Below are 27,120 nucleotides of genomic sequence, written 5' to 3' on the forward strand. Positions count from 1 at the left end.
AGAACAACCCAGACCCAACTTTTCTCTTCACTCTGCAGCCTGTTTCCTTATTAACCTCAGTCTTCTGAAAGCCAGCAAACAATCACTAAAAGAGAAACTTCAGCCCTCAGAGCTCTTGCAGTTTCTCACAATATTTCTACCTTCCAGTACTGTTTCTCCTGTAGCATTCAGACCTCACCAAATCAAATCCCTTGTTTCAGTTTTGCTGGGACAGAATCACAGACATGGTCTGCAGGCCATGAGCTGTTCCCAGCCAGCCAGGGCAGCTGGAAGCTGTTAGCTACAGGTTGGCTCCCCAGTTAGCTGCAGGTGTATCCCAGACCATAAATGTCATGATCAATATAAAGGGGGCAGTTTATTGAGGTGGATCTTCTGCTTGGGCTCCTGCTGATCCTGCTGCTGTGAGCTGCCTTCCCATTTATTGTCACTACTGGATGTTCACTGAGCTGAGTGTAACTTTATGTTGGTATTAGTTTGGCTGTTTCATTAAAGCTGGTTTCATTTCAGCCCATGGGTCTTCTTTTCCAGATGCCCCTTCCTGGCTGGGGAGGGGTCATAAGGTGGTAGAATAACTGCTGTAGCTTAGCCCTGGATATGGGCTAAAGAGAGACAGGGTTTTTTTCTCTGCTGACTACCTTGTCTCATTTATACAATTTTTGTATCACTAACTTTACAAATTCATGTTTTCCCCTATGATCATGAGCTGATGTATTTCACAACTGGTCTGACTTCTGTGGTAGACCTGTGTAATAACTCTTAACACAAGGTGCATTAATCAGCTTCTTGCTCTTTCAGTAATATTTTCAGCATAATGTGCAAAATAACCTTTAGTTGATGTAGTTGTTACTGCAGGGACTGAAAACTCCACCTAGAAGTGACCTTTCTTTTTTTCATTCACAGCTTACATGGGATCTGAAGCAACAGGTAAACTCCTTAAACTTCTCTCATCATTGCCCTTAACATGAACACATTTTGCTGGTTTAGAACTGAGTCTGTACAGTTCAGAACACCGATAGATTTTAACTGAGAAGTCTAGTTATTACTTATTTCATGTTGGATGGGCTGTAAAACATTGCACTGGTGTTGCCCAGGTGCCATGAAGATGACCAGTTTTTCTGTTGGTGTTTAACAGAGAATAAAGTCAGGAACTGCCCCAAATTACATCCATCTCAATGTGAAGTTGGGATAAATGAGGTTTGATGCTGCATACAGGGTTACAGGGAAGTTCAGAGCTGATGTTTACCCAGGGCAGTAGTGCTGTGGATGCTGCTGCAGGGAGTGGGTCATTCAGCAGTATCACTGTGTTGTAGGTATGTGCTTCAGGAGCGTGGCCTTGCCCCAGGGACCCTGAACAGCAGGAGCATTAAGCAGGTTGAGAACGTGTGTTCATACACAACTAGCTAAAAGAAAGTGGCATAGCTCTTCTAAGCTGCTTTTGTACCACTTTAGACCTTCCTCAGCAAGAAATATCTTTGACTATCATAGGCTACATCTCTGGAGTGCAGCAGCACAGGCAGAGAGCCAGCTGGATACACAGCAGTGCTACAGGGAAGGATCTGGTGTTCCTGGTGGACAACACGTTGACCATGAGCCAACAAGGTGCCCTTTGAGCAGTGCCAGCAGGTCAAACGAGGTGATGCTTTCCCTCTGCTCAGCACTGGTGAGACAGACCTGTAGCACTGCATCCAGGGCAAGAGTGTGGCTTCCTTGCAAGGGCACTGCAGCAAGTCTGGCAAATGCTCACCAAGATGTTCAGGGAACTGGAGCACAAGATGTACAAGTAGATGTTGATGGACTTGGGCTTGGTCAGTCTTAAGAGTGTGAAGGGCAGATTTTATTGCCATCTGCAGTCACCTGCTGGGAGGGCAAAGGGAAAGTGGAGCCAAGTCTTTTCTCAGAGTTGCACAGCAATAGGACAAGAGGCAACAGGCACAAGTCAGAACTTGGGTAATTCTGCAGAGATATAAAGGAAAATACTTTTTTTACCATGAGGTGGTCAAACAGTAGAACAGGAACTCAAAGAAACTGTGGTATGTCCATCCTTGGAGATATTCAATAGTCTCATAGACATGACCCAGAGCAACCTGCTCAGGACCTGCCACAGGCAGGAGCTGGAACACAGATCTCTTGAGGTCCCTTCCAACCTGCATAAGCTTCTGACTTTCCATAAAGTGCCCAGATTCAGGGAAATTCTTTTTTTATTTTCAAAGAAACATCAGTGATGTTGGTGAATGGATGGACCAGTGTGAAGGGCATGTTGAGATAGCTTATGTGGGGGACCATTTGTGATGATTTCTGGGATATAAGTGACACAGAAGTTCTCTGTAACCAGCAGGTCTGTGGACATGCTGTAACATCCTCAGGAAATGTCAAGTTTACTCACAGCCCACAGAATACTGTCAGGGCTGATGTGCAGCACAGAGGGAATGAGAACTATCTGTGGGAATGTTCTCACAGGGAGGTGTATATATTGTATAGAATAAAATGATATAGATTATATATTCTAGTGGAATATATTGCTCATGTTGCAGTATCTTGGCTTTATCAAGAAGAGCCACGATGAATTTTTAATTTTGTTGGAGTAAAAGGTATTCCCCTGAACCAGAAAATCCTTTTCTCAACAGCCTTACAGCTCTCTTGCCCACAAGTCTCTATCCCACATAATTTCCCTTTTTTGATCAGTATTTCACATTGCAAACTTCCATCCACCTAAGAGTCAAAACTTTTAGAGCCTTTTAATCAGCATCACTCAGACTCCATCCAATATTTTATACTACCATCACATTATTTTAGCCACCTCTAATCTTCATTAACCAATTCTATTTGCTTCCTAGGAAGACTAGGGAGGAGCACCAAAAAGCAACCCCAAGGCACTTTTTGCCTTTACAGAACCAACGAGCTTTCACACTGGAGACTTTTTATGATTCTGTGAAACTGAAATGTATACCTGGCTTGCCAGAGTAGAAAGGATGGGGCTTCTTATGTGTGAAAAAAAAATCCTCAGTGGACCTGGTTTCTAAAAGTCCAAAGTCTTAAAAAAGGAAAGGTGGTGTGTATAACAGCATTTTTCATTTGGTCTGTTGGATACAGTCACCTCACAGAAAAATCTAAGATATTTTTGTCTGTTTTCTAATGCAACTCATAAGGCCTTTAATATTAAAAAGATAATTTAGTTATAAATAATTAATGGTCACATTGAGTTGCTTTGGCTTGATTAACCTCATCTCTTGGTCACCCTTGTCTCAGTGAGTAAAACCTTGATTCTGCCTCTACTAATTTTAATACTTCATTGTTAATAAATCAATAGATAACCACTAGCATTTATCTAACATAGGTAATTTCTTTCATTTAAGAAAATCCATTTAAAAAATTGTTCTGGCTTTTCAACACGTTCTAAAATCTTTGCCTTGCCTAAGGTAGTAAAGACAGGTTACAAAACAGTAATCTTGTTTTAGAACAAATTAGACAATATAAGAGAGAGGCTCCTCACCACTTAGAGAGAGCAGACTGAGGTACAAAGTTCTGACCCGTGGCCACCAGGCACACAAAGGTCTGTGGCAGTGTTTAATTAATTAATTTCTTCAGAAATACAACTGAAGCTGCTAAAATAACCATTTTCTTGTTCATATTATGATGTTTCTAATCCACAGCTTCTAGAGGAGGCAGGACAACTGGTAAGTCTTATAATTTCTTTAACTGATCATTCTGAGAATTGGGTATTTACTGGTAAATATGTTTTACTTGATGGAAAGGAGAAATGATAACATTTATCCAAAGAGGATGGAGAAGTGCCACAGTATAGTTCATCAAATGGCATAGATGATTGAGGACTCAAATATTGGGGAAAAAAACTTGTAAAAGAGTGTAAGGTGTGTGATTCAGAGCTTACCACTGCAGGAATATCAGACTTTCTTAGCCCACCTCACTGCTTAGCAAATCACTTTGGAAGCAGAGGAAAATCTTGGACATAGTTTCAGAAATTCATCACAGAAGAGCAAAGCAACCGAGAAGTGCTACAGTATAGTTCATGAAGTGGCATAGATGATTATGGAGGACTCAAATGTTGGGGAAAAAAACTTGTAAAAGAGTGTAAGGTGTGTGATTCAGAGCTTACCACTGCAGGAATATCAGACTTTCTTAGCCCACCTCACTGCTTAGCAAATCACTTTGGAAGCAGAGGAAAATCTTGGACATAGTTTCAGAAATTCATCACAGAAGAGCAAAGCATCCTCCATGTGCTTGCTTAGACTCTCCAGATGCTCTTCTCGGGGAACACAGTGTTGTCCTCCTCCAGAGATTCACTGAACCTGCACAGAGCAAACAGCCACTTGAGTCACTCTTTATCTGGCCTCCATACCTCAGTGCTGAATTAGTTTACTCTTCATCATCTTTCATCAGTAACTAAGAAAACAAAGCTAGGTCAGCATCAGTTCTATTTAGCATTACTTCCAGGAAATAGGTCTCAAAATTGGATGCAGATTTGCACCTCCATCTAATATAGTCAGTCACCTCATGAATCAAGATGCAGAGCATTGTGACATTAAGCTCCTGAGGAAAATTCAAGGGGTAGACCCATTCTCTTTGTTCCCTCAGAGGTGTCACTGAGGTTGATGGACAGCAGGAGCCATGCAAAGGCCCTGCTGAAGTTCTCTACTAGGGTTCCAATACTGCATTAAAAATCCTTGAGTTTTATGCAGACACAACTCCCAGAGTTTTCTCCAGAAAACCATGTGCGAATTTCCCTAATCATTTTTTTTTCTTAATTGAACACTACACATGAGAAGGAGCATCAGAAGGAGCCAATTAATCAAAATCAGTGGAAACACTGGCTGAGGGTACTCCTCTCTTTCTGTGATTTGAGCTTTGGTGATTTTAATGTGGGAGTTGATTGAGTTGGGGTTTGGCCACTTATGTGCTGGGGTTTGTGTTGTCTCTGTGCACTTATTAATCAGTAATGTATTGATCAGTCATAGAATAGAATCATGGAACGGTTTGGGTTGGAAGGGACCTTTCAAGGTCATCTAGTCCAACCCAGCTGCAGTGGGAAGGGAAATCTGTGGGATGGGTCTGCTCAGAGACCCATCCAACCTGACCTTAAACGTTTCCAGGAATGGAGCTTCTACCAATAACAGTATTCTTATGTAGACAAGTCTCTGAATCCAAATCTTGGGAAATTGTTACGCTCTCTCCAAACTCTCAGGAAATAAAGCCCTAAATAGAAATGTAGCTTTTAAAAATGGATCTTAATTCTGGAGGGAATCAGACTTTGACAGAGTTAGCCTTTGGTTAGACTCTGTGCTTCAAACCCCATTTCTTATTGCATTGATTTTACTACGAAAAAGTACTTAAAAGAAATTTGAAGGCAGTGTTAGTCATGCCCCACACCCTGGCACCCCCATGCCCTAGAAGACCACTTCCACTTTTGTAATAACACATCCTTAAAGGGTGCTGGAGACAGTCACCAGCACTGGTGGCACTCTGTGTGACCCCTGCCCATGGTACCTGCTGAGGCTGAAGGGATTTGCTTTAAGAAAACCTCTTTATTAAGACTCTATCATTGTCCACGTGAATGTGAAAAGCAGGAAAAGCTTCAAGAAGGCAGCACACGCCAAGACAAGCAATCTGTGTTGACTCAAGTCCTTAGCTGGGTAACAGGATGAGATGGCTTGTGTCCTACTCTGTGCAGAGCCAAGGTCACTGATCACCGTTTACATTGGCATAGCCTTCTAATAGCTTTTGAAAAAACAAAGATTTTTCCCTCACAGGATTCACAGGGGTGAACTGGGGCTTCCAGAGGCTGGACAGTGACATCCTTACCCCAAGGCAATTCTTCTCTGAGGCCAGGAATCCAGGCCTGGCACTCGACACTCCAGCAGGACTAGAGGAGTGATTGTTCCTCTGTACTCAGCACTGGTGAGGCCACACCTTCAATAGTGGGTTCAGTTCTCCTCACTCTGAAGACATGGAGCTGCTGGAGAATATCTAAAGAAGGGCAACAAAGCTGGTGAGGGGTCAGGAGCACAAGTCTTGTGAGGAGCAGCTGAGGGACCTGGAGGTGTTTAGCCTGGAGCAAAGGAGGCTCAGGGGAGACCTTCTCCCTCTCTACAACTAAAAGGAGGTTGTCAAGCCCTGGTCCAGGCTGCCCAGGGCAGTGGTGGAGTCCCCATTCCTGGAGTGATTGAAAAGCCATCTAGATGTGGTGCTGAGGGACATGGTAGTGGACTTGGCAGTGCTGGGTTAACAGTTGGATTTAATGATCTTAAAGGTCTCTTCCAGGCAAAATTATTCTATCAGTGAGTCTACTCAGTTTTGTCCACAGAAGATGACTTCACATGTGAAGCTGCCACTTTGCTTTACCAATAGATTCATCACAAATGCAGGGAACCTGCTTGAAGGCTCTGTTGCCGTGATGTGATTTACTTCACCTGGGCTTTGCCCTTTTCTCTGTACACTCCTCAGTGTACAAAAGTACTTTTTGCTTCCAAACTTACCAGGGTTGAATTCAGTGGAATGGTTGACAGAGAGAAAACAAACAAAAGCAAACCACATTGAAAGAATATGCATTTTAATGATAAATGAAAACACACCTGGACAGCTAAACACAAATACTGGGGCACTACACAGCTGGAAAAAAAAGCAGTCTTGGGCTACTCTGCTTTGCTCATTTTTCCTTGTGCATCTTTTCCACTTTGCAACCCTTTGGCAACATATTATCTCACGCCTGTGTTTGTTTCCAGTTGTTTTTCAAGGCAGAAAAAACAAGGAATCTTCATTTACATGTACATCCCCAAAGCCTCAGAAGATCTTTTAAAGTTGGTCCTTCTCTGCTTTTAGAAACAAGTAGAAGTGCTGAAACAAAGCATGATATTTCTTCTGAAATCTGAATATTTCTTCTGAAATTTTGGCTTGTCCTTATATTTAACTAAATTTTTCATCACTCTTCAGAAGAAAATATTTTTAAAGAGCTAAGCAAATCCTTACCAAAATGTGTTTCATGACCTGGAAGAAGTATTTCTTTTGTCTCCCCAGGTCAACCCTGAAGGGGCAGGTGAGTTTACAGGTGTGGGGACCAAGGTTTTGGCAGGCTGGGGCTGTTTCTGGGTGGCACTGTGGTCACCTCCACTATGGCAGGGCACGAGACGTGGGCACTGCCAGGCTGTTGGGAATGCACCACGCTCAGCAAAACCCAGGATCTGTTGCATAAGAAATCTTCTAAAAAAATGTAGGAAGTATATTTAAAGAATTAATAGATACATGGGGAAAAGTGCATTGTCTTGTGAGTTCACACACATTGGTAATTTTTTTTTCAGAGAAGAAGAAATAAAAAGTATTTGTACAAGAAATACACATATGGGTGAGGCACTCAGCACTACTTTTTTCCTTCAAAGATACTTCAGTGAAATTCTTGATGGATACTGGAGATGAGAGCTCTCAGGTGTCCTGGTTTATAACTTCAGTGATAACAAGTGAGGAGCTGCAAGGGAAGATGAAAGAGATGGATGCCTGAGGTGGGCCAGAGACATCTCCTCCAACCTGAGCAGGAGACAGGTGAGGAATGGACACAACTGCCCTGCTGTTTGTAGCTCTCTCTTTTGCATATGTTTATTTCCACCTCTGACTTTTAAAGCTATATGCTAAAGCAGAGGCCTCTTTAAGGAGCCTACAAAAGCGCTGTGTGGTCAGACCATCTCACCCAGGAACGAGCTCCCTCCCAAAGGACAGTGTCTCGATGCCCTCCAGTGGTGGGAGCCTCCAGAACAGCTTTGTATTTTCCCATTGCTTTTAGCTCCTTAGACTATGTCAGACCTAGATCCTTATGGCAATTATAACACTAAATTTCCATGAAAATTAAATGTTTAAATGCCTTTGGTGAGCTTACTTTCGTTTGCAAATGCTGAAGGAATTGCCTGGGCAGAGCAGCATGAATTCATGGAGAACTTGCCTCTTAGAAGAAGGTGTCCCAGGGAGGATGTGTCACATACACAGACACGTGCACCTCTGTCTGTGTATGCACACACACATCTCATACTTGGTGTGCTGTTTACCCAATGTCTTATTGATAGGACAAGGGGAAACAGCCTCAAGCTGTGCCAGGGGAAGTTTCAGTCAGATATTAGGAAAAATTTCTTCCCTGAAAGGGTTGCCCAGGGCTGTGCCAGGCTGCCCAGGGCAGTGGTGGAGTCCCCGTCCCTGGAGGGGTTTCCAAGCCATGGAGATGTGGTGCTGAGGGACATGGGTTACTGATGATCTGTCAGTGCTGGGTTAAGGGTTGGACCTGATGATCTTAAAGGTCTCTTCCAACCAGAATGATTCAATGAATAGTCAGATGCTAGATTTCACAATGCAAAATACTGAAATTCCTATGTAGTTAGGAAAAGCTGGGAAAAGCTATTTCCAGGGAGGGGAGGTTTTGCCAGTGCAGGAAAACTTCACTCTGTAAAGGAAGATCAATGCCCTGCATAAAACTATTTCACTACAGACAAAACCTGTTTGTTTTCAATGAGCAAATTTTGATAGATTTCTTTAAGATGATGTTTTGGGAAACATCTTTGTTAACCCAAGACCACAAAGGTCAGCTCTGCTGTCATCACTGCTGGTTCCTGCCACGTGGGATTAGGCTGCTTGCTTAGCTTTGGACTGAAGCCTTACCACCTTTCTAACAGCACCTTCAATGTCCATGACAGGAGCTGCAATGTTTCACGTGGAGACTGCTCCTCCTTTGCCACCTAGAGCTGTGCAGATCTTATCAGAATTCGGTGCCTTCTACATGACATTGTTCAGATCACAATCTTTGCATCCAGAGCACTTAGAGCTGTGTTAAATCCCAAGATACAACAAATTTGTTGTTATTTTGAGAATAAAACCTTCATGTGAGATCAGTGGCCTTTTGGACTGCTTCTAAAATGATTTTTTTCCTTCAAAAGTGAAAAATGTTTGTATAAATTTGTTTAATTGTTGCCAGGAAAGAAAACTGGTGCACAGTGTACTGTGTAGGCCCAGCTTAGAGCTCTGTGGATAGACATATGTTGATAAGGATCTAGCATAAATCCACTTTGGCACTTCAGGAAATGTCACTGAATTCAAGTAACACACACGGAACTAGGAAATTGGATACCTGACATGACTGGTTTTTCTGGAGAAGGTACTGGGAAGGTAAGAGCATGGATATCTAGAAAGATCTCACACATTGTGCTGGGCTAAGAAAGTAAGAAAATCACTCACAGAAAGAATTTATGTTCATTTTTAAGTCCCTAAGAAAATTTAGCTTTGCCTTTTTTCTCTCTCTAGCTGAGACCTATCTGCTCCTTGAGAGTACAGAGTGAGACAGAGCTGGAGGCGTTCTTTGGGATATTGGAGGCCATAGGGTGTTGACACCACCACCTCATATCAAGGAGAGGACTCTGTGGCTGAAGGGACCCTGCTTTGCTAGAGGCAAATCTTTTCTATCTGTGTAGGATGCTAGGTGGGATTCCCTTTTTTCATGCAAGTCATCTAATGTGAAAAGACACCACGAAGAAGGTGGCAAAGGTTCATCTCCAGCACAACCTGCTCTACATTTCCTCTTCACCATGAGTTCTTTTCATGCTATCTCCTAGTCCTTTATTAATTTGTATTATACCAGCACTACAATATCTTCTGTCTCTCATCCTATGAATACATAACTCTTGACAGCAGAATAAAAACCTATTTCTAGTTTCTCCCCTTCACCTGAAAAATACGTTGTGCCTCAGTTCTTTTGTGTAATAGCTCACAGATATAAAAACATGTCTCAGAGGTCCTAACAGACAAAGGCTTGACTTCCTTAGGCTCTGGGCAGTCTGTTTCTGATGTTACACACAGCACTCTCAGATCCCACGTGGGCTTGTCCTCTGAAGACAAGGGGGAAATCTCAGTCTAGTTTCATCAGAAACATGGATAGGGCCCCGTGACTTCAGTCTCTACTGGTCTTCCCCAGAACAGGACATGGCAGCTGGTCATGCCTCTGTTTTTACATACAGATTTCTTGACTTGAACATTTTTATGATTAATTTAGCATCCTTTGGCCTTATCTTGCTCCATTTCCTTGGTTGCAGGAGTTCAGCCCTACTTATTTGCCCTCAAAACCAGTTCTTCTTACCCCATTGTGCCTTGGCCAATATCTCTTAGAGCTGTTTTCTTGCCCTGTAGGCTGCAAGCATGAGAGTGAGAACTGCAGAACTGGAACATGCTGGAGGGATGTAGACCCAGGTTAACGAGGAGTCAGAGAAATATGAAAAAGTATAAAAACTGTTTCCCACAGGAGTAATGTGTAGCAGACAGAGAGAATTTGATTAAGACTTTCCCAATGCTTTTAAGGATGCTAATCTTTTTTTTGGTGCAGTTCTCACACCAATTTCATCTGCTTTAGTATGGTTTTCAGCTGGAAACCAACTTAATTTTGGTGGTATGAGAATCCTTACCAAACAGCCTAATCTCCAAAAGTACACCAGTGGATCCTGGAACAACCACATCACCAACCACAAAGGTACCCAGGAGTGTTTGGGGAGATCTCAGTTTCATGTGAAACGAAAATACTCAGTAAATCACTTTCTTGGCATTGATTTGGAGTTCAGGAAGAAAGATCAAATTGCAGAGTACACACCGCTGGGGTAGACCAGAACCCCTTTGGTATAAATTCTGAGAGTGCATTGGGTTAGAACAGACAACCACCATGGAAATGGGCCTTCAAGCAAGTGTCACCTGCTTGCTGCTGTTGAGTGCTGCTCTTCTATCTCAACCAGGTACTGTGTCTAAAACTTTTTCATGCTTGGAGGGAAATGTTTCAGACAGAATTAGTTACCAATGCAGACCAGCTTGCTGGGAAGTGGTGGCAAAGAGCCTCCTACAATATTGCTAATAAATGTTGGACCAGAAAACTGATGGTTTAATTTGCCTTCTAATTCAAAGATTCAGATCAATCCATAAGTTATATTTCAAAAATATGACCTATGAAGGTTGTGGACTGAAGAAGGCTGAAGAGTGTTTTGTTTCTGCTCCATGAGGGGAACAGTTTGTGGAAGTCATTCTTTAAGCTTTCTTCTTCTAATATTCTAATTTTGAATTTAAATTCTTCTATACTGTAGGCTTTAAAATGTTGATAAAGAGAGAAAAAGAAGCACTGAGCAGCTTGCCATGTATACTTCACTGGAAATACACTGAACTGCCTGTCATGGTCATTCAAACTTCAAACAATAACAACCCCAACTTTCCTTATAATCTAATAATTAATATAATTAGTTTGAATGAGATACTTTCATCTTTAATTATTAGCATGGACACCATGAATAATGTCTTGTCAATCCCTTACAAAAAGAGATCATTTCATGGAGGGTAGATTAAGGGATTTGCAATACTGAATTATTTATAAGACATGAGCAAAGTCAGTCCAGAGAGAAGTTCAGCATCAAAAAGGACTAAGCTGTACTTCAAGAGGATGGTGAAATCCCAGCACTTCAACAACCCTATAATATTTGTCCTTAGTCTATAAATTCACTTTTGTCTTTAACTTGACCTGATGTAGACTGGATTATATTTGACTGGAAAAATTATTTAGGATCCTGTCTTGCAAGCCTAAGACTTTAGCATCACCAAAGTGAAAGTCTGTGAAAGTGAGTGTCTGAAGATCAAAAGCCAATTTGAAAGAAAAGGAAAAAAAAAATCCACAAATGAAATTTCTCCTCATTTTAGTGATTGAATCAGGCACAGTTCTTCAAAGCAGGCTTATTCTGATAGAGCAAGGACATTATTTCACAAAGCTGCCGTTTGACAACATGGCTTTGACTCCTGGAAGCCCACATCCTTTTTCCTTTCGATGAATATAAGTAGATTTTCAAATTCAGATTACCAAAAGCACACAGTCAGACCACAGGTTTGTATCTTTTTTGGAAGGCTATTTCATCCCCTGGACCATGGTGCCACAGTCTGGTTTAATCTGACATACTTTTTTAAATACCTTAAGCAGTACACACTCTGTTTCTCACTGTGGAGTTAGACCAAGCTGGGTTTCCATACAGACCTGAGCAGGCACTTACAAAGATTTAAGCCAACACACTGGGCTGTCAAAAGCCAAAATAACTTCTGAGCAGGCACTTAAAAAGATTTAAGCACTGGGCTGTCAAAAGCCAAAATAACTGTCACTGTCTGCACAGCCAAATAGTCCACAGCCTCCCCACTGTTGTGGTAATCACATATGGCAAAAGTAAATAGCCCTTTCTACCATCCCAGTGAAATTTAGCAGAGCTCAGCTCCCAGATCCCCATGTCTTTACTGGAGGTGAAGGATGTACATGAGGATTTCTGGGATCAGATCTCTTTGTACTGCCATGAAATAAGGTCCTCCACAGTCAGGTCCTGCATGTCCTTCCAGACATGTGGAGGAACAGCAGGATTGCTCTGAAAACACACCACATACCAACACTTAATGTATCAACACACTGGGTACTGTCTCTCAGCAAACCTCGAAACACACCTGGAATTGTGATGTGATATGTTACATCAACACTAACATGTCTCCTTATCTGCCACAGCAAGTGGCACGTTGTGGAGGTCACCAGAAGACTCACTGCCTGGAGGTCAGATATGGAAGAAATTTTCAGGATGGATAAAAGACAAATTTAAACCCAAAGGTAAGACTGTCAGACATGCTCCTCAGTATGAATGTAGCAGGCACACCTGTAAATGACATGTTTTGGAACTAGATGACCTTTAAGGTCCCTTCCAACCCAAGCCATTCTATGAGCCAGCTCTAGCTGAGCTGTTCCTCTCCCCAGCACAGCCAGAGACAGCCAACCATGGCAGACCAGGTCCTGTACACAGCAGAGCCAGCACTGAGCCAGGCTCTGCTGTTCAGCTCCCTGCCCTGTGCTGCTCTGCGTGCTGCAGGTGTTCCCCAGCAAGCCCCAGGCACTGGGGACACAGAAACACTGGGCAGCCCTTCCCTGGACAGATGGGGGTGAATCCTCAGACAGCCCATGAATAAACCAACTGAGATGTTCACCTCTCAACCTTCCCCTCAGTTCCAGAAGCTCCACAGCTGCGGCTGGTGTCGGAAGGGGACCGATGCGCCGGGAGGGTCGAGCTTTACCTCAGGGGCAGATGGGGGACAATCTGTGACACGGAGTTCAGCATGGACAGTGGCAGTGTTGTATGCAGACAACTTGGTTGTGGTGAAGTGGTCTCGGTCTTCCACCAGCCTCCCTCGGGCTCTGGCAGAGGAGGCAACAACCTGGCCAAAGTGAGGTGCAGAGGAACCGAAGATCACCTCTGGGACTGCCGGCACACCAGGTGGACCAGGCGGAGGTGCAGACAACACGTCCACATCGTCTGTTCAGGTAAGGAAAAAGAAATAGTTATGTGCTCTTAAAAATCTCTTTGGAGTTTCCTGTTGACCATAATGCAAGAAACATCAGAGTTGAGCCTGGAAATCAGACTAGAGCTGAAATCATAGAATTGCTTCCACTGCAAAAGACCTTTAAGATCATCGAGTCTAAACACGTGTGCATGTGGAGGCTCTTTGTATTGAGGCTGGTCTCCACAGTCAAGGAGCAAAAGGATATCTTGGATAAAATACCAAAATTGGTAGCAGCAAGTGCTGAGTGTGAAAATGGTGAAAGGAGGTGTCCTGGTTTGAGTGGGTAGAGAAGGTAGTTCAGGACCACTGCAGTCAACATCTGATTGCGAGACACTCCCAGTATAAGTCAGGCACCTGTTAAGAGGAGATGGAAACACATCCAGATGTCAACCAGGCATGTGTGCATTGAAAATAAAAACCAATAGTCCTGTCACAACTGAAAACAAAGATGGCATGGCTGGAAGCAGCCTATTTGGAAGCAATATAACTGTAAATTTTTGCTTTTTCTCTACGTTCACAGGTGCAGAACGCTCCACGGTGGCACCAACAGGTAAGGCAGGGCTTTTCAAACATAAGTCCATTAGCACTTAAGTCTCCCCAAATGCCCAGAGAATAATTTTCAACTCAAAAATCAGGTGATTACAGCTCCTTGGCAGAGAGTGTTCTAGAAAGGTACAATTGCTATTTATTCATCCACCGTAACTTTATTGCTGTTCTTTGGATTGCTCATAGGAACTGTATTTGCCAGTGGTCACTCCAGATCTAAGTTTCTGACTCCCTAATTTTCTTATTGTTCCTGAAATAATCAAAACACCCTCGAAACCTTGAAGTACAGACTTTACTCTTGTTTCCTGGGGTTGTGTTGATTTAATTACACTCTTCAGAGCACACAGCCACAGACGAGTGGGTGCTAAAATGCAGTTTTCTGTCATATGTAGCACAGAAATGAAAGACTGGTGCCCAAAATGATTTCTCCTCGAGACTTGAACTCACAAAACCACACTGTAGAAGCCCTGAACAGTTGCTCTATATTCTGCACGTCTGTTTCTGCACTCATGGCACCACTGGCAAACATCTCTGAAGTTCATTGATGTGATGTCTGTTGTGGCATCCACCACAGAACCCCTGACTTCTGTCAACACAGGCAAGGGAGAAAACCAACCTGGAAATGTTATGTGTTGAAATTTTGAGGGATAGATGCAATTTGTTTAGAGCAGACAGAAGGAACACTGGGAATTCAGTCAAAATGTTTAATAATTCTGCATGTAACTAGCTCTGGAAAAGCCAATGGCCAACATCATCTTCATTTTCATAGGAAAATGTGGTTGGAGGGAAAATGGGTATGTGATTAAGCCTACTTGCATATCCAATCATCAAGCCTGCATGTTCAATCAGTTGTATGAACAACCAGTTCATCTGATGCACTCTTACCTGGATGTTTTCTTCACTTTCAATGGTTTTAATAACCTTGCTTTATTCTTCCTGGTTCTTAAATTAGTGCAAAGGCAGCATGGAGATCAGGTGTGTTTATACCCTCCTGAGAGGTGCACTGGCTGCATCACTCTCCCAGGTTCACTTGCCATTACTATTTGGAAGATGTTCTGAGCCACGTTACCTAAAAGTTAAAGTCCAGAGAAATGACTTTCTTTTCCATGAAGCTTGAAGTATTAATGATTTCACAGACCCTTGAAAGGTCTTTTTCTTTTCCTTGGTGGTGATTCTGTTTAGTAACGTGTTTCTGCACCCCCCCAGCCACCTCTACAGTGTCCTCCTCTCCACCCAGAACATGCACAGCAAGGCCTAAGACACCATCTACTCCAGGGACCTGGACGACCGTCGAGGAAGGTGAGGCACACTGGGGTGCTGGAAGTCACTTCCACAGCACCCCACAAATCTCATTCTTTATGTCTCCTGACAATGGCCACTTTGCATCTCTCCAGTTGAAAAAGACTGCACTCAGAAATATCTATTATCTCTGTTACTAAATATTAAATGAAGCTAAAGTCTTTTTTTTTGCATCTTTCCAAATGACTATTGCATCTCCAGTAGAAGAAGACTGCACTCAGAAATATCTATTATCTCTGTTACTAAATATTAAATGAAGCTAAAGTCTTTTTTATTTCAGCAAAAAGACTATGCATTGACTCACTGTCCTGCAAATCCAAATCTACTTACTTTCATCAAGATTTCAGTTCACCTGTTCACTCCTAATTGCTGCAAATCTCTCCTGTTGATTTTTTTTTCTCAAAAGCTTCAACAGATGATTCTGTGCCAGAAGCAGAAGACTTGATCACAGGCAGCATGGAGGTATCAACGACTGTGGAATCACCCTCGATGCTGAGCCAAGGTGAGGAGCAGCCACATACAACCTGTGTGCTTTGTGTTCTTTGGGAATAAAACATCTCTGTCCCGGAGCTCAGAAATTATTTGGGGCTCAGAAAATCCCTGAGCTGCAAAGAGGTGGCTAGCAGACAATCCTGGGCGGACCTTGGATGCTTGTCCTGTTCATATCCTCTTCCCCAGCACCTCTTAGTGGTCCCCATTGGGAAGGGGAAATTACAGAGCTTGGGACCAGCCCTTCTTCAGCGCTCATCATGGTGAAGGTGTGTGCATAAGTGCCACCTTTTCCTGGTTCTCTTTGTTGGGGTAATTCTTATTCTGGCATCTATTTTGTAATATACTTTACTAGCTTTTAATGAGTGAGCTGTTTAAATGAATCCATGAAATAACTTGTTAGGTATTAAAAAAAAAACCTTCAATGCAGGATTTCACCAGACAGGGTCATTTTACAGCAACTGAGCTGGGACTTTCCTATCCACCACATGCTGTCCTACCTCCTCTTCTAGGCAAGCAGGAATCGATAGCACCATTAGGCTTTACATTCCTATGCAAATCTGCTCCAGGGGAGATGACTTGTGTGTACCTTGCCTCTGAACTTGACAGGTTCTTTTGAAGACACACAAAAAAAATTAATTAATATTCACAGTTCTTCAAAGTGCCCACAGCTGCTCTTTTAGCTCTCTGCAGACTCTGGGCAGCAGAGGAGCTGGTGGCCAGCCTCTTTTAGAGACCTCTGCAGAGTAGGGAAAGACACTTCCCACATAAAATAAATCCAGCTCTTTAAAGCTTTCCTCAGAGCTCGTGATTCTCAAGCCTATCATATCCTTGATTAATTTATCCAAGCTCTCTCCATTATCTCTGTTTCTTAAATGTGCAATCACCGACTGAGTAGCTGAGGTCTCTTTAGCACCAAGGAGATAAGCAGCTCCCATGTATCTCTCTGAGATCAAGCCTGAGGCTGAACTGACTCACTGTAGTGTTAACATTGCCAGCTCCCTGGTTTTCCATGGTCCTTCCATGCCAGCTGAAAGGATGATTCTGCCTTTGTCCATCAATTTTCTCTTTCCAAGGAGCAGCCCATTCCACCTGTCTTTATTGAATTTCAGCTTGCTGAGTTTTGACATTTATACAGTTTATGAAGATCATTTTGAATTCTCACCATGTCCTCCAGAGAGCACAGGGATCCTGCCTGTCCTTCTGCCACCCTGTGCCACTCCAGCTTCAGTGGCAGGGGCTGAGGATCTCTGTACAGTGCAGTACCTGTGGCTGGCTAACACCCACGCCATCTGTTAGTCCAAGATGCTGCATAACATGAGAATTCCTTTCTTTACAGCCTTTCTTGTCTCCTACCTATGAGTTCAGAGCTCTGACTCATTACCAGGGCTAGCAGCACTGGAAAGTGTCACACAAATTTTCTTACTGCTCCACCCATTAACTTTATTTCAAACAATATTTTCATGTTCAAGATCTAGGACCCATCCACCCTAAGTTCTTCAAACACTTTAGATACTGACAGACCAACCTTCAGCACAGTGAAGAAGAAATTTCAGTCTGTGATTTTCTTTTTCCTGCCAGTCATTTCACGTTCAAAAGGGTAGAAATGAAAAGTTTCCCACTTTGATGAATATTTTACAGACCTTTGATTAGATTTTGCTGCTTGCCTTACGTATTGAGCCTGGGCTCTATCCCAGCTGAATGAAGGGGGTTTGCACTTCTTTGCATACACCAGTGAAACTGAGAAATGAAACCTTGATTTGCTTGGCTTTCAGAAGTGGAATGTGAATTTCTTAAATGAGTGATCTCTTGACTATTATGCGGGCTTAAAGGATTTAATACATGGTGTGTATATGGTTTCCTACGCTTGTAAGTATTAAGTGTTTTGCCTATATCTACTCAACCATGTATATGAACAATTTCATCTTCTTTAGCCATACTGTGTGTAGCAGGGATGCTGTTCAATGGTTAAAGGGGGAAAAAGGCTCCTCTATAGCTCTAATAATCTCATTTACTTTCGTTTGTACATACTGCAGGTAAAGTGTTAGTTTTCCTGAGACTTTAACACAAACAAGTGCTCACTGAATCCCTTGACATAACTAAGCACAAAGCATTGATTTTGAAGAGATACAAGCATCATTTTCTTTTATTAATTTGCTGAAAGTAAAAACCTGCCTTTCAGCTGTCTTGTCTCCCAAGAGTCTTGGGAGGGATATTCAATCTATCTGTCCTTTATTTTCTGAAAAAAGTGACCCTCAAAATTTCAGGTCAATGTTCATATTTCATACTAAGGAAATACTTCATTTACTTAGCAACTTTAATAGGAAAGATCCATCCCTCCCAATAAAGCCATTTTTAATATCAGCTGAATCACAACAAATTTATTCCTGCCTGTAAATTAAGTCAAGATCTGGATCTGGTTATTGAATTTTTAATCTGCCTCTTTCTTGCTATTCCCACCTGGATTTAGATAGCTAATATAGTCCAATTCTCAAACTTTTATTTAACATCTTCCACTATCACGGTGAATATTCAACACCTGAATCAACAGATCAGTTCTGTTTTGTTCAAATTATCCTTTTTTCTCCCTCAAATCATACTTGTCAGTCTTGCAGAAGCTTAGACCTAGATCCTGGGAAGTGAGCCAAGCACATTGCTGCAGGCCTCTCTTTACTGCCAACTTTTGCAGCAGTAAATGATAAGCAGGGTACTTGGATGGAAGGAGCTTTGATCAAAGAGAGTCCTAGGAAACATGGCCCTCATTCTGAATGGATGTGCATTACCTGGTCACAAATGACTGCCAGGGAACAGTAAAATGTCCCAAAATGAAAACCTCATAATTACTGACCCACCAAGGAGTAAGACAGGTGTGTGTATACTTGGTACAGTTTATGGTGGCCAAAAACTAGAAGGGACTCAATTACCTCGTCGATGGTGTCTCTGATTTCTTTCTCTGAAAGAAAAATACACTCCAGGCCCATAAAACTAATTTGGAACTTCAGATCTCTAAAAGCCTTTCCCTCCGAAGGTGAGATGGATGTGTGGAGTATTCTGTAAGTACCCAGCTCTCCGAAATGAGCCTGGTCTGTAGAAATAGTTCTGTTACTATTCTGGGGAAGTGATGCTGTGCCAACCACCTGTTATGCCAGAGGGTTAGCAAGGATGGGAAAAGAACCTGAAACGGGCATTATTTAAAGGAAATTTAAAAAAAAAAACAACCTAAGCCTTATCCCTCAGATTGCAAGATACCCCAGGAAAAGGTTGACTCTGGGTGTTTGTGTTCATCCTTTAGACAGCAGGACAGTGTAGATGGGAATGGTGGTAAAGAGAAGGAGAAGGAGGCAGCTAGCTGCATAGTGAGGATCATCTCCCCAGAGATGAGCACAATGTGGAAGAGGACCACGTCCACGCCCGTTGGGTTATTTCCTTGTAGAAAGATGGGTCTGAGCATTGAGAAAACCCTACAGCTGAAGGCCAGGGGAGGATCCTCTGGCAGGCTGCAGGGGCCCTCGGCCTGGGGACAGGCTGTGCCACCCCCGGGGTGCAGACACTGAGGTGTGCCACGGCCCCTCTCCCCACAGCTCCCTCTGCTCCGTCCCTGCGGCTGGCGGGGGGCGACGGCCGCTGCTCGGGCCGCGTGGAGCTCTACCACAACGGCAGCTGGGGCACCGTCTGCGACGACTCCTGGGACCTGGCCGACGCCAAGGTGGTGTGCAGGAGGCTGGGCTGTGGAGAAGCTCTGATAGCTCTGTCCGAAGGTCAGTTCGGTCCGGGCTCCGGGACCATCCTGCTCGACGACGTGCAGTGCACGGGGGAGGAGGAGAGCCTGTGGGACTGCCCCCACAGAGGCCTCGCTGTCCACAACTGCCAACACAAAGAGGACGCCAGCGTCATTTGTGCAGGTACGTCACCACCTCTCTGCGTCAGAGAATTATAGGAGTGGTCTGATTGGGAGGCCAAGATCATCAGGTCCAACTGTTAACTGGCAGGTCACCACCAAACCGTGTCCCTCAGTGCCACAGCTGTACAGCTGTTCAGTTCCTCCAGGGATGGGGACTCCACCGCTGCCCTGGGCAGCCTGTTTGAGGGCTTGACAACCCTTTGAGGGGAAAAATTTCTCCTAATATCCAACCTAAACTTCCTCTGGCACGAAACTTGAGGCTGTTTCCTCTTGTCCTATCACTTGTCCCTTGGGAGCAGAGCCCAACCCCCCCCTGGCTCCAGGCTCCTGTCAGGAGCTGTGCAGAGCCAGAAGGTCTCCCCTGAGCCTCCTTTGCTCCAGGCTCAGCATCCCCAGCTCCCTCAGCTGCTCCTCCCCACACTTGTGCTCCTGACCCATCACCAGCTTCATTGCCTTTCTCTGGACATGCTCCAGCACCTCAATGTCCTTCTTGGGGCGAGGGTCCCAAAACTGACCCCAGGATTTGAGGTGTGTGTTCACCAGTGCTGAGTACAGGGGACGATCTCTGCCCCAGTCCTGCTGGGAACTGTTGCTTCATGAGCAACTCGAGCTCACACGACTTGTTTCCATCACTGAAATCATTTCAGGCATGAAACCAGCCTACGAGAATTGCTGTGGTTTACCACATTTTTTGCTTTTAACTCATGCAGTTTCTTCACACAGACTCGTGTTCTAATTTTTTATTGTAACTGTCAAATCCTTTAACTACCTGGAATATCATTGTCAGTCTTACCTGATGCCACTACCTAACTAATTTATGCATTACTACTCGAATCTAATTTTACATCACCACTATTATATTTCAAACCAAGCTCATCCACACGATGGGCACTCTAGGAGCCTGAAATGGCCAACATGAAATCTAACTGTCTGAAGCAGCTGATGAGACCTGGCAGAAAGAATGCTGCTTTGCAGCTTATCCTGAGGATACCTTTCCTTGGGGAAAAATCAAAGCAAATTTTTAATGGTTAGTTTTTGTCATAAAGACCTCGAGTGGAGTTAAACACGTGGCCCAAGCAGATGTGTGGCTCTTTGGTGAGCATGTCCCACACCTAAACCAGTTAGAGATTACACTTGTGAGGTAACTGCAGCTGTTACCACCTAGCAGTTAAAAAAGGATTGGTAGTCCTCTCCCTCTTGGTGATGGAGAGGAATGGGTTGCTCTATATCATTTCTGCTTTCTTTTTTTTTCCCATAGTAACTGAAGAATGTTATTGAGCATCCTCTGTAGTAAAAACAGAAATTCATCTTACCATTTTCTTTCCTAGAGCCAGCTAATCCTCAAGCCACAACGGAGCCTGTTCCAACTGGTGAGTTCTCCCTATAGAGGGGTCTTCCAAAGCTTTCACAGCTGATATATTTTATATAGTAACTTAAGCACCAGTAGGAAGGTAAAAATTTCAAAGCCATTAAACGTGTGTAAGATGAGCTTCTGAGATACTTGAGGCTCATCTCAGAGTTCTGCTGTTACAGAACACTGGTCCCAACAGCCATGGTTATGTTAGGTGTGGACATGCACAGCAGGATCCCTGGCTCAGGTGGCACTGCTGCCACTTTTAAGTAGAGTCAGACAATGGTTTGGGACCTTTAGAGGTCATCTAGTCCAACCCCCTTGGAGTGAGCAGGGACATCTGCAACTAGAGCAGGTTGCTCAGAGCCTTCTCCAGTCTGATCTGGAGTGTTTCCAGGGATGGACCATCAACCACCTCTCTGGGCAACAGCATCTTCCAAGTGCTGTGTGTGACCACCACTCCAGTGAGACCCACAGGCCTCCTGTGGTTCGGGTACCTGCCCTGGGCTGGGACCAGGGCTAGCCTGCAGCTCTCTTTTCTTTCATGGCTCTCTCAGGCCCTGCAGAAAACACAACCCCTGAAGCAGCAGGTGTGTATGGCTCTGCCTTTAGTAGAACTGGTCTCATGCTTGATCCTGGGAGGAAACCACAGATTCCCTCCCCATTAACAGCCCTTCCTTTGCTCACACAACAATGGAGCAGTTACTGAAGCGTGGCTTCTACTTTCTCTTTGACAGTCCCAGCTGAGTCCACAACGGCTGAAAAATCAGGTATTTATTGCTGGTCATTTCTTGAACCGTGGTGAGCATTTTATTGTTTCTCATGTGAGTCATCAATGTATTGAAAACATTGACAATGTTTAATTTCATATTTTCTCTTCTCACTGTAAAAATCTCACCTGCTCCTTCAGTGTCTCCAACTCCTGAAGCAGTGGCCACTACCACCAGTAAGTCACGCAGTGTTCCTCTGGCTGTCATCCTCATCTTCTGAAATATTTGAATTCCAAGTTCTGCTCATGAACTGAAAATATTCTGCCTCAGGTGCTTAGATAGCAGACCAAGGTTTTCTTTTAAAGTCTGGCCCTATCAGCTACATGTTGGTCAAGGGCACTTGGCTGCCTCAGTCCAACATTGTGTTGACAATGTACAGGAGCCTGAGCTTCAGGTGCAAAGCAGGCATTTGAGCATGGGACACAGGAGTACACAGAATTCAGTCTTGTTCCCATCAACACTAGTAACACATCATCTTTAGTATTCAAGCCCCAACACTTTCTTAATGCAAGCCCTTTGCCCATGACAACCCTATTCTTCAGCCCTGTTGCTACCATCATTTCTTAGTCTCAAGACATTCAGCTGATTACAATGTATATTAAATTAGGTAAAAAAAAAGTTTTCCTCACTGAGTCTCACTTAGCTTCTTTATTTTTTTCTACCCTAAATGCTCATCCACAAACAGACCCAGCAACTACAAACTCAGGTGAGTTCTTGTTTCTTTCTCCTTCTTAACAACTTCTCTTGCCAAGGGCTCTGTGCTGGGTGAGAGCTGTGATCTGGGGAAACCTGGCAGCTTAGCAAAGCACTCTAGTGTTTACTATATGCTGCATTTTACTCTATGCTTACATGTGGTTTATTAACATCAAATTTCTTCTTCTGCAGTGAGCCTCAATTACCTGCCTCAGTACCTCCGGGTGCTGTTACTAAGATACCTGGCTGGCGTGTGCCAACCGACAGGATTTGGGGTGCAAAATGTGAGAATAGAAGGGTAAGTACTTACTCATGCTCATTCCTGGTTTAATCCACCAGAATATTCTGCTAGGGAAGAATAAATGGTGTAAATTCTCAGGCAGTTATTTCACAAATAATATATGAAATTTAGAGAAGTATGAAGCATCTCATTAAAGGGGTTTTTGCTGATTTGGGATATGGAATTGTTCTTTCATAGTTCTTTAGAAACTGTAAGGCTGGAATAAAAAAATAACTCTGGAAAGGTAAGAGGCCTACAAAGTAACTCCTCCTTACATTCAAAATTCCATCAGGTGCTTCACATTTCTACATTTACATGCATATGTGATATTCATGGATGTCATGTTATACTAACATAATACTTAAATTCCTTTTAGTTGCATCACTTTTCAGAAGTTGTGTGCTTCAGTTAGAAATGTCAGAAGGAAAGTTTCTTATAGCCAATGACATAAATGGGCTTAGTGACCATGTCACAATTTCTGTAGGATAATTGTATGTGGTTTTTTTTTTTCCTTTTTCTTTTCTCAGGTGTGTAAGGGACCCAACCTGTGGGAGCTACTATTCACCAGGCCAGAGGATTCTCCAGTTCAAGTTCAGAGGTCCCATCTACCCAAGGGTTTGCCTACGGTGCAAAGTATTGGCCTGCAACAGCTTCACTCCCCCTTTCCAACACCACCAGGGCTACCTGCTGAGAGGCAAAAGAAGTGCAAGCAAAGGCACTGTGATTATCATCATCTCCTAGTGACAGCCTCAATAATCCTGCTTCTATCCATGAGGTTACATTCATCACTTCTGTACGTGATCAGTCTATTGCATAGCTGCTACTCATTTCCAAAAACAGATTATACCCAAGGGTGTCAATGTAAAGGTATTTTAATCTTAGCTCTACCTGTGTTCATTAATTCCAGATCTTTTGGGTCTGTCCTTCAGATCTGTAAAATCCTAAACTTCAGTAAATACTCTCAGTGACAATGGCTAATTGGATTGGCTGGCTCATTTTTCTCATCAAGACTTTATTTCCCTCTCAGAGTTGTCCCCATTGTGCCACACAACTCAAATACTGAGCATTTAATGAAGATCAACCTGCCTTACAGATACACAGCTCACAGAGGCATAAATCAAAGGACAAGCATCCCTTCTAACCAGCACTATCTCAGAAATTACCTTAAATAGGAACTCAAAAATATTTGGAAAAAATATTGTAGATATACTGAGATATAATCTCTGCAATGCCCACAAGCTATTATAATAATTCTATATGCCAGGATTTATTATTGGAGATTAGAACTATAAAAATTTGTTCATCTAAATTTACTTCATTATACGCCTGTGTTTCATACATTTTCCTTCAGTATCTGTTCAAATTATATCACTTTGAGACAAGAAAATGCTTCTGCACTTTAATGGTAAATTGTTTGACTCCAAATGCCTAGTGTCTAGAGTCTGTGCCACACAAGATACAAAAATCCACTTTCTCCAGATACTTTTCCTTTGATGCTTCATCCCTTCAAAAAAGGGACTAGAGTCATCCAAACTCAGCTCCTCCACGAATAACTTGGACAGCTCTGAAGTGTCAAAATCACAGGGATCTCCCCCAAAGGCTCCAGCTCTAACCTCCTACCTGGTGGTTAAGCCTGGCCACTGCCTGGCAGGCTCACTGCCAGAGTCCTCATCCTGCAGGACAGAAATGCCCATCCTGAGCCACAGTATCTCCTAATCATACCTGGCTTGTGCCAAACTCCATCACACTGCTCTGCTGCTCACAGGGAATGATTTCAAGTGCTTGACTTTCTCCCTGCTGTTGCACTCCCAGCTGCAGGCAGTGAGAGAAACTGCCTGTAGAAAGTGTCAGGAGAGCTGAATCCTTGTTTCTTGGTCCTAAAATCCTCACTAATTTGTTCTGGGAATCTGCTATTGTAAAACACCTTCCTTACTGCCATTCCCATCTCATCTTAAAGGAATTCCAAGAAGCCTTGTTGGGTCCCTGCTTAGGGGTCCAGTCCCTTACTATCAACTCCAATGCAAGAAAATTTTCTAATCATTCATTTCCAAGTAATTCCAAACCCTTTGATTACCAACCAGTACCTACCAGGGTAAATTACCAGGGTACCATAGCCACAGGCATCATTTTCCTGGTTCTGAAGGACACAGCACTGACTGGCAGGGCTCCACACCCCAGCTCACACTGTAAATGCACACAAAACAGATGCTAGCATTTGAAAATTCCTTGGAAGTATGCGTGGGGGTTTTCAGAAATGAAAGGCTATACAGAATAAATGCAAATTTACCCTTTCCAGAAGCTAATTCAAACGCTCTGCAACATCTTTATGCATGTATTCAGTGCCTCCAGGTTTAAAGGCAGTGTAAGTATGTTCTCCTGATGAAGAGAGCTGCATTCAAAATCCTTAAAGTGAGTTCAAAATCAGAGTTGTTTTAAAGAAGGCATAGGTCTGAGATTGAAATACAGGCTCATCACAGATGCATCATATTTCAGCTTGCTTCTATAAGAAAAAAACATGTTTTGTACAAACCCCCTGCTTTCATGACAAAAAAGTACCTGGATGTGTTTCAAGGTGGTTTGCATTCTCCTTGTGGTAGAAGGAGCTGAGGCTCTCAGGACTGTGCTTGTTTCTGTACCTCAGGAAGGAAAGAAAGACTGACTGCCTTTTTTTTCAGTAGCTTTCCCAGTCAGACTGTTTTATGTGCAACATGGTTGAAGGGCAATCTTTCAAATCTGAAATCCTTCCATCTCAAACTTCAAGCTTTCCCACTCAGACCAAGTTTTATGTGCAACATGGTTGAAGGGCAATCTTTCAAATCTGAAATCCTTCCATCTCAAACTTCAACATTTTGCACAACCAAGGCCTCCCAGATTTCTCTAACAAAGAGTCTCAGGGTTTCTTTTAATAGTTAGTGCAACATCATTACAGGTTTTTCAATGGCATCTGATTTACCCAAAAAGTAGATTTAACTAAATGACTCATGGTATCCCAGCTAAGTCATCTGCAGACACCTCAGATGTCATTACACTGCACCTCACAGATACACCCCAGTGACAGCTGGCTTCATGCTGCAACACCCACCTCACCTGAACACCTCTGCAGAAGTTCTGGCTCTAGTCCTCTTCATCGTTTCCAAATGAATGGAATCCTAAAGAAACAATCCTGCTAAATATGTAATTTTAGATCTTTAATTGATTTTTTTATGGCTCATTTGAATCATCTTCAAATGTTATGACAGTTGTGTTGTCTACAGACTACTCCAAACCCTACAGAGGACTTTCTGCATTCTGCTGCCAGGTCCTGTGGAGTCCAACAGTAAGGACATTTGCTACATGAACAGGATGCTGTTTCTTATCCTCACATATGATTCTTCCCTAATACATGGTCATTAGCCCTCTTCACATACAAAAATTCCACACTGATCTCACCTATAAGTTATTACCTGACCCATCTGCACAAAGTCATGTTCTTTCTTCTTTTTTTGGTCTTTTTTTTCTGGCCAGCACCACTGGAAGTCTGACATGTTCCTTCTTTTGGTCAAAGCAGGTGTTATTACCATCCTAAAGATGTAAAGATAAACTTTTTTTTCACTGGTTATATGTTTCCATTCCTTGAGCTGCTTAGGAAAATGGTCTGCAGTTTAGTCTAACAGGGTTTAAGTGTGTTGTAATTTCCTTTCCTCCAGAGCTGGGCCATTTTTCTTAGTGGTTCCATATGTTGCACATCCATCTCCTCATTCACCTAGGTGGAAAGGGAGCCTGTCTGTCTGCCATAAATCAATTTCCTCACTATTCTGCACCAGCACTTCAATTCCTTCTCCCCTTTTACAAAGGCTGCCATTCACTCTGTGTTATTGGGTTTAAAATTAAAGTTTCAGCAAGAGTTTTACATGATTTTGCTTATCTAACATTTTTGAAATCAAACTTGAAATTTTATCCCCACTTCTGCATGGCCTCAAATGCACACAAAGCATTTCAGACCTGGGACAAATCCAGAACTGTGCAAGAGGTTCAAGATCTAGCTCAGGTGAGAAATGACTGTGGTTGTGGTGTTTTGTTCTGCTTTCTTTTTTCACTTCTTTCAACAGCAGCATTCCTCTCACGCTCTGCAGATAGCATGCAAAGAGCTCAGAGCAAGCCTTACCTGGCCTCCCTTGGGTTTGTTTCAGTCAAGGACTCTTGACTGACAGTTCTCTTGGTTATTCTGAAACTCACCTACAGCCATCCAGCTGTAACAGACTGGATCTTCTTCCCATTAGCCAGCTGTAGAACTAAAAAGGTAAAGGAGAAAAAAAAGTGACATGAATAAGCTAACAACAGCTTCTGAATGGCAAGAGCTTGTAAAAGCAGTTGATGAATGGCACATGAATAAACTAATTTACTTTCACTTAGCTCATCCCATTGCATGTTTCCAGTTGTTGAA

General features: G+C 43.1%; 1 protein-coding gene across 1 annotated transcript in view; it reads left to right on the forward strand.

Moving 5' to 3' along the window:
• LOC103773051 (deleted in malignant brain tumors 1 protein-like) overlaps positions 1-23,438 on the forward strand; it is a 29,306-nt gene extending 5,868 nt beyond the window's left edge. Inside the window, exons 4-12 of the mRNA XM_008940406.1 lie at positions 2,267-2,350; positions 7,030-7,048; positions 12,545-12,643; positions 13,034-13,348; positions 13,889-13,918; positions 15,620-15,715; positions 19,284-19,604; positions 22,610-22,715; positions 23,225-23,438. Coding sequence (XP_008938654.1) covers positions 2,267-2,350; positions 7,030-7,048; positions 12,545-12,643; positions 13,034-13,348; positions 13,889-13,918; positions 15,620-15,715; positions 19,284-19,604; positions 22,610-22,715; positions 23,225-23,438 — 1,284 coding nt within the window. The remainder of the gene's footprint in view (positions 1-2,266; positions 2,351-7,029; positions 7,049-12,544; positions 12,644-13,033; positions 13,349-13,888; positions 13,919-15,619; positions 15,716-19,283; positions 19,605-22,609; positions 22,716-23,224) is intronic.
• The last annotated feature ends 3,682 nt before the right edge of the window (positions 23,439-27,120 follow it).

The sequence above is a fragment of the Merops nubicus genome, unplaced genomic scaffold, assembly GCF_000691845.1.
Source record: "Merops nubicus isolate BGI_N331 unplaced genomic scaffold, ASM69184v1 scaffold3040, whole genome shotgun sequence".
In the NCBI taxonomy this organism is placed as follows: domain Eukaryota; kingdom Metazoa; phylum Chordata; class Aves; order Coraciiformes; family Meropidae; genus Merops; species Merops nubicus.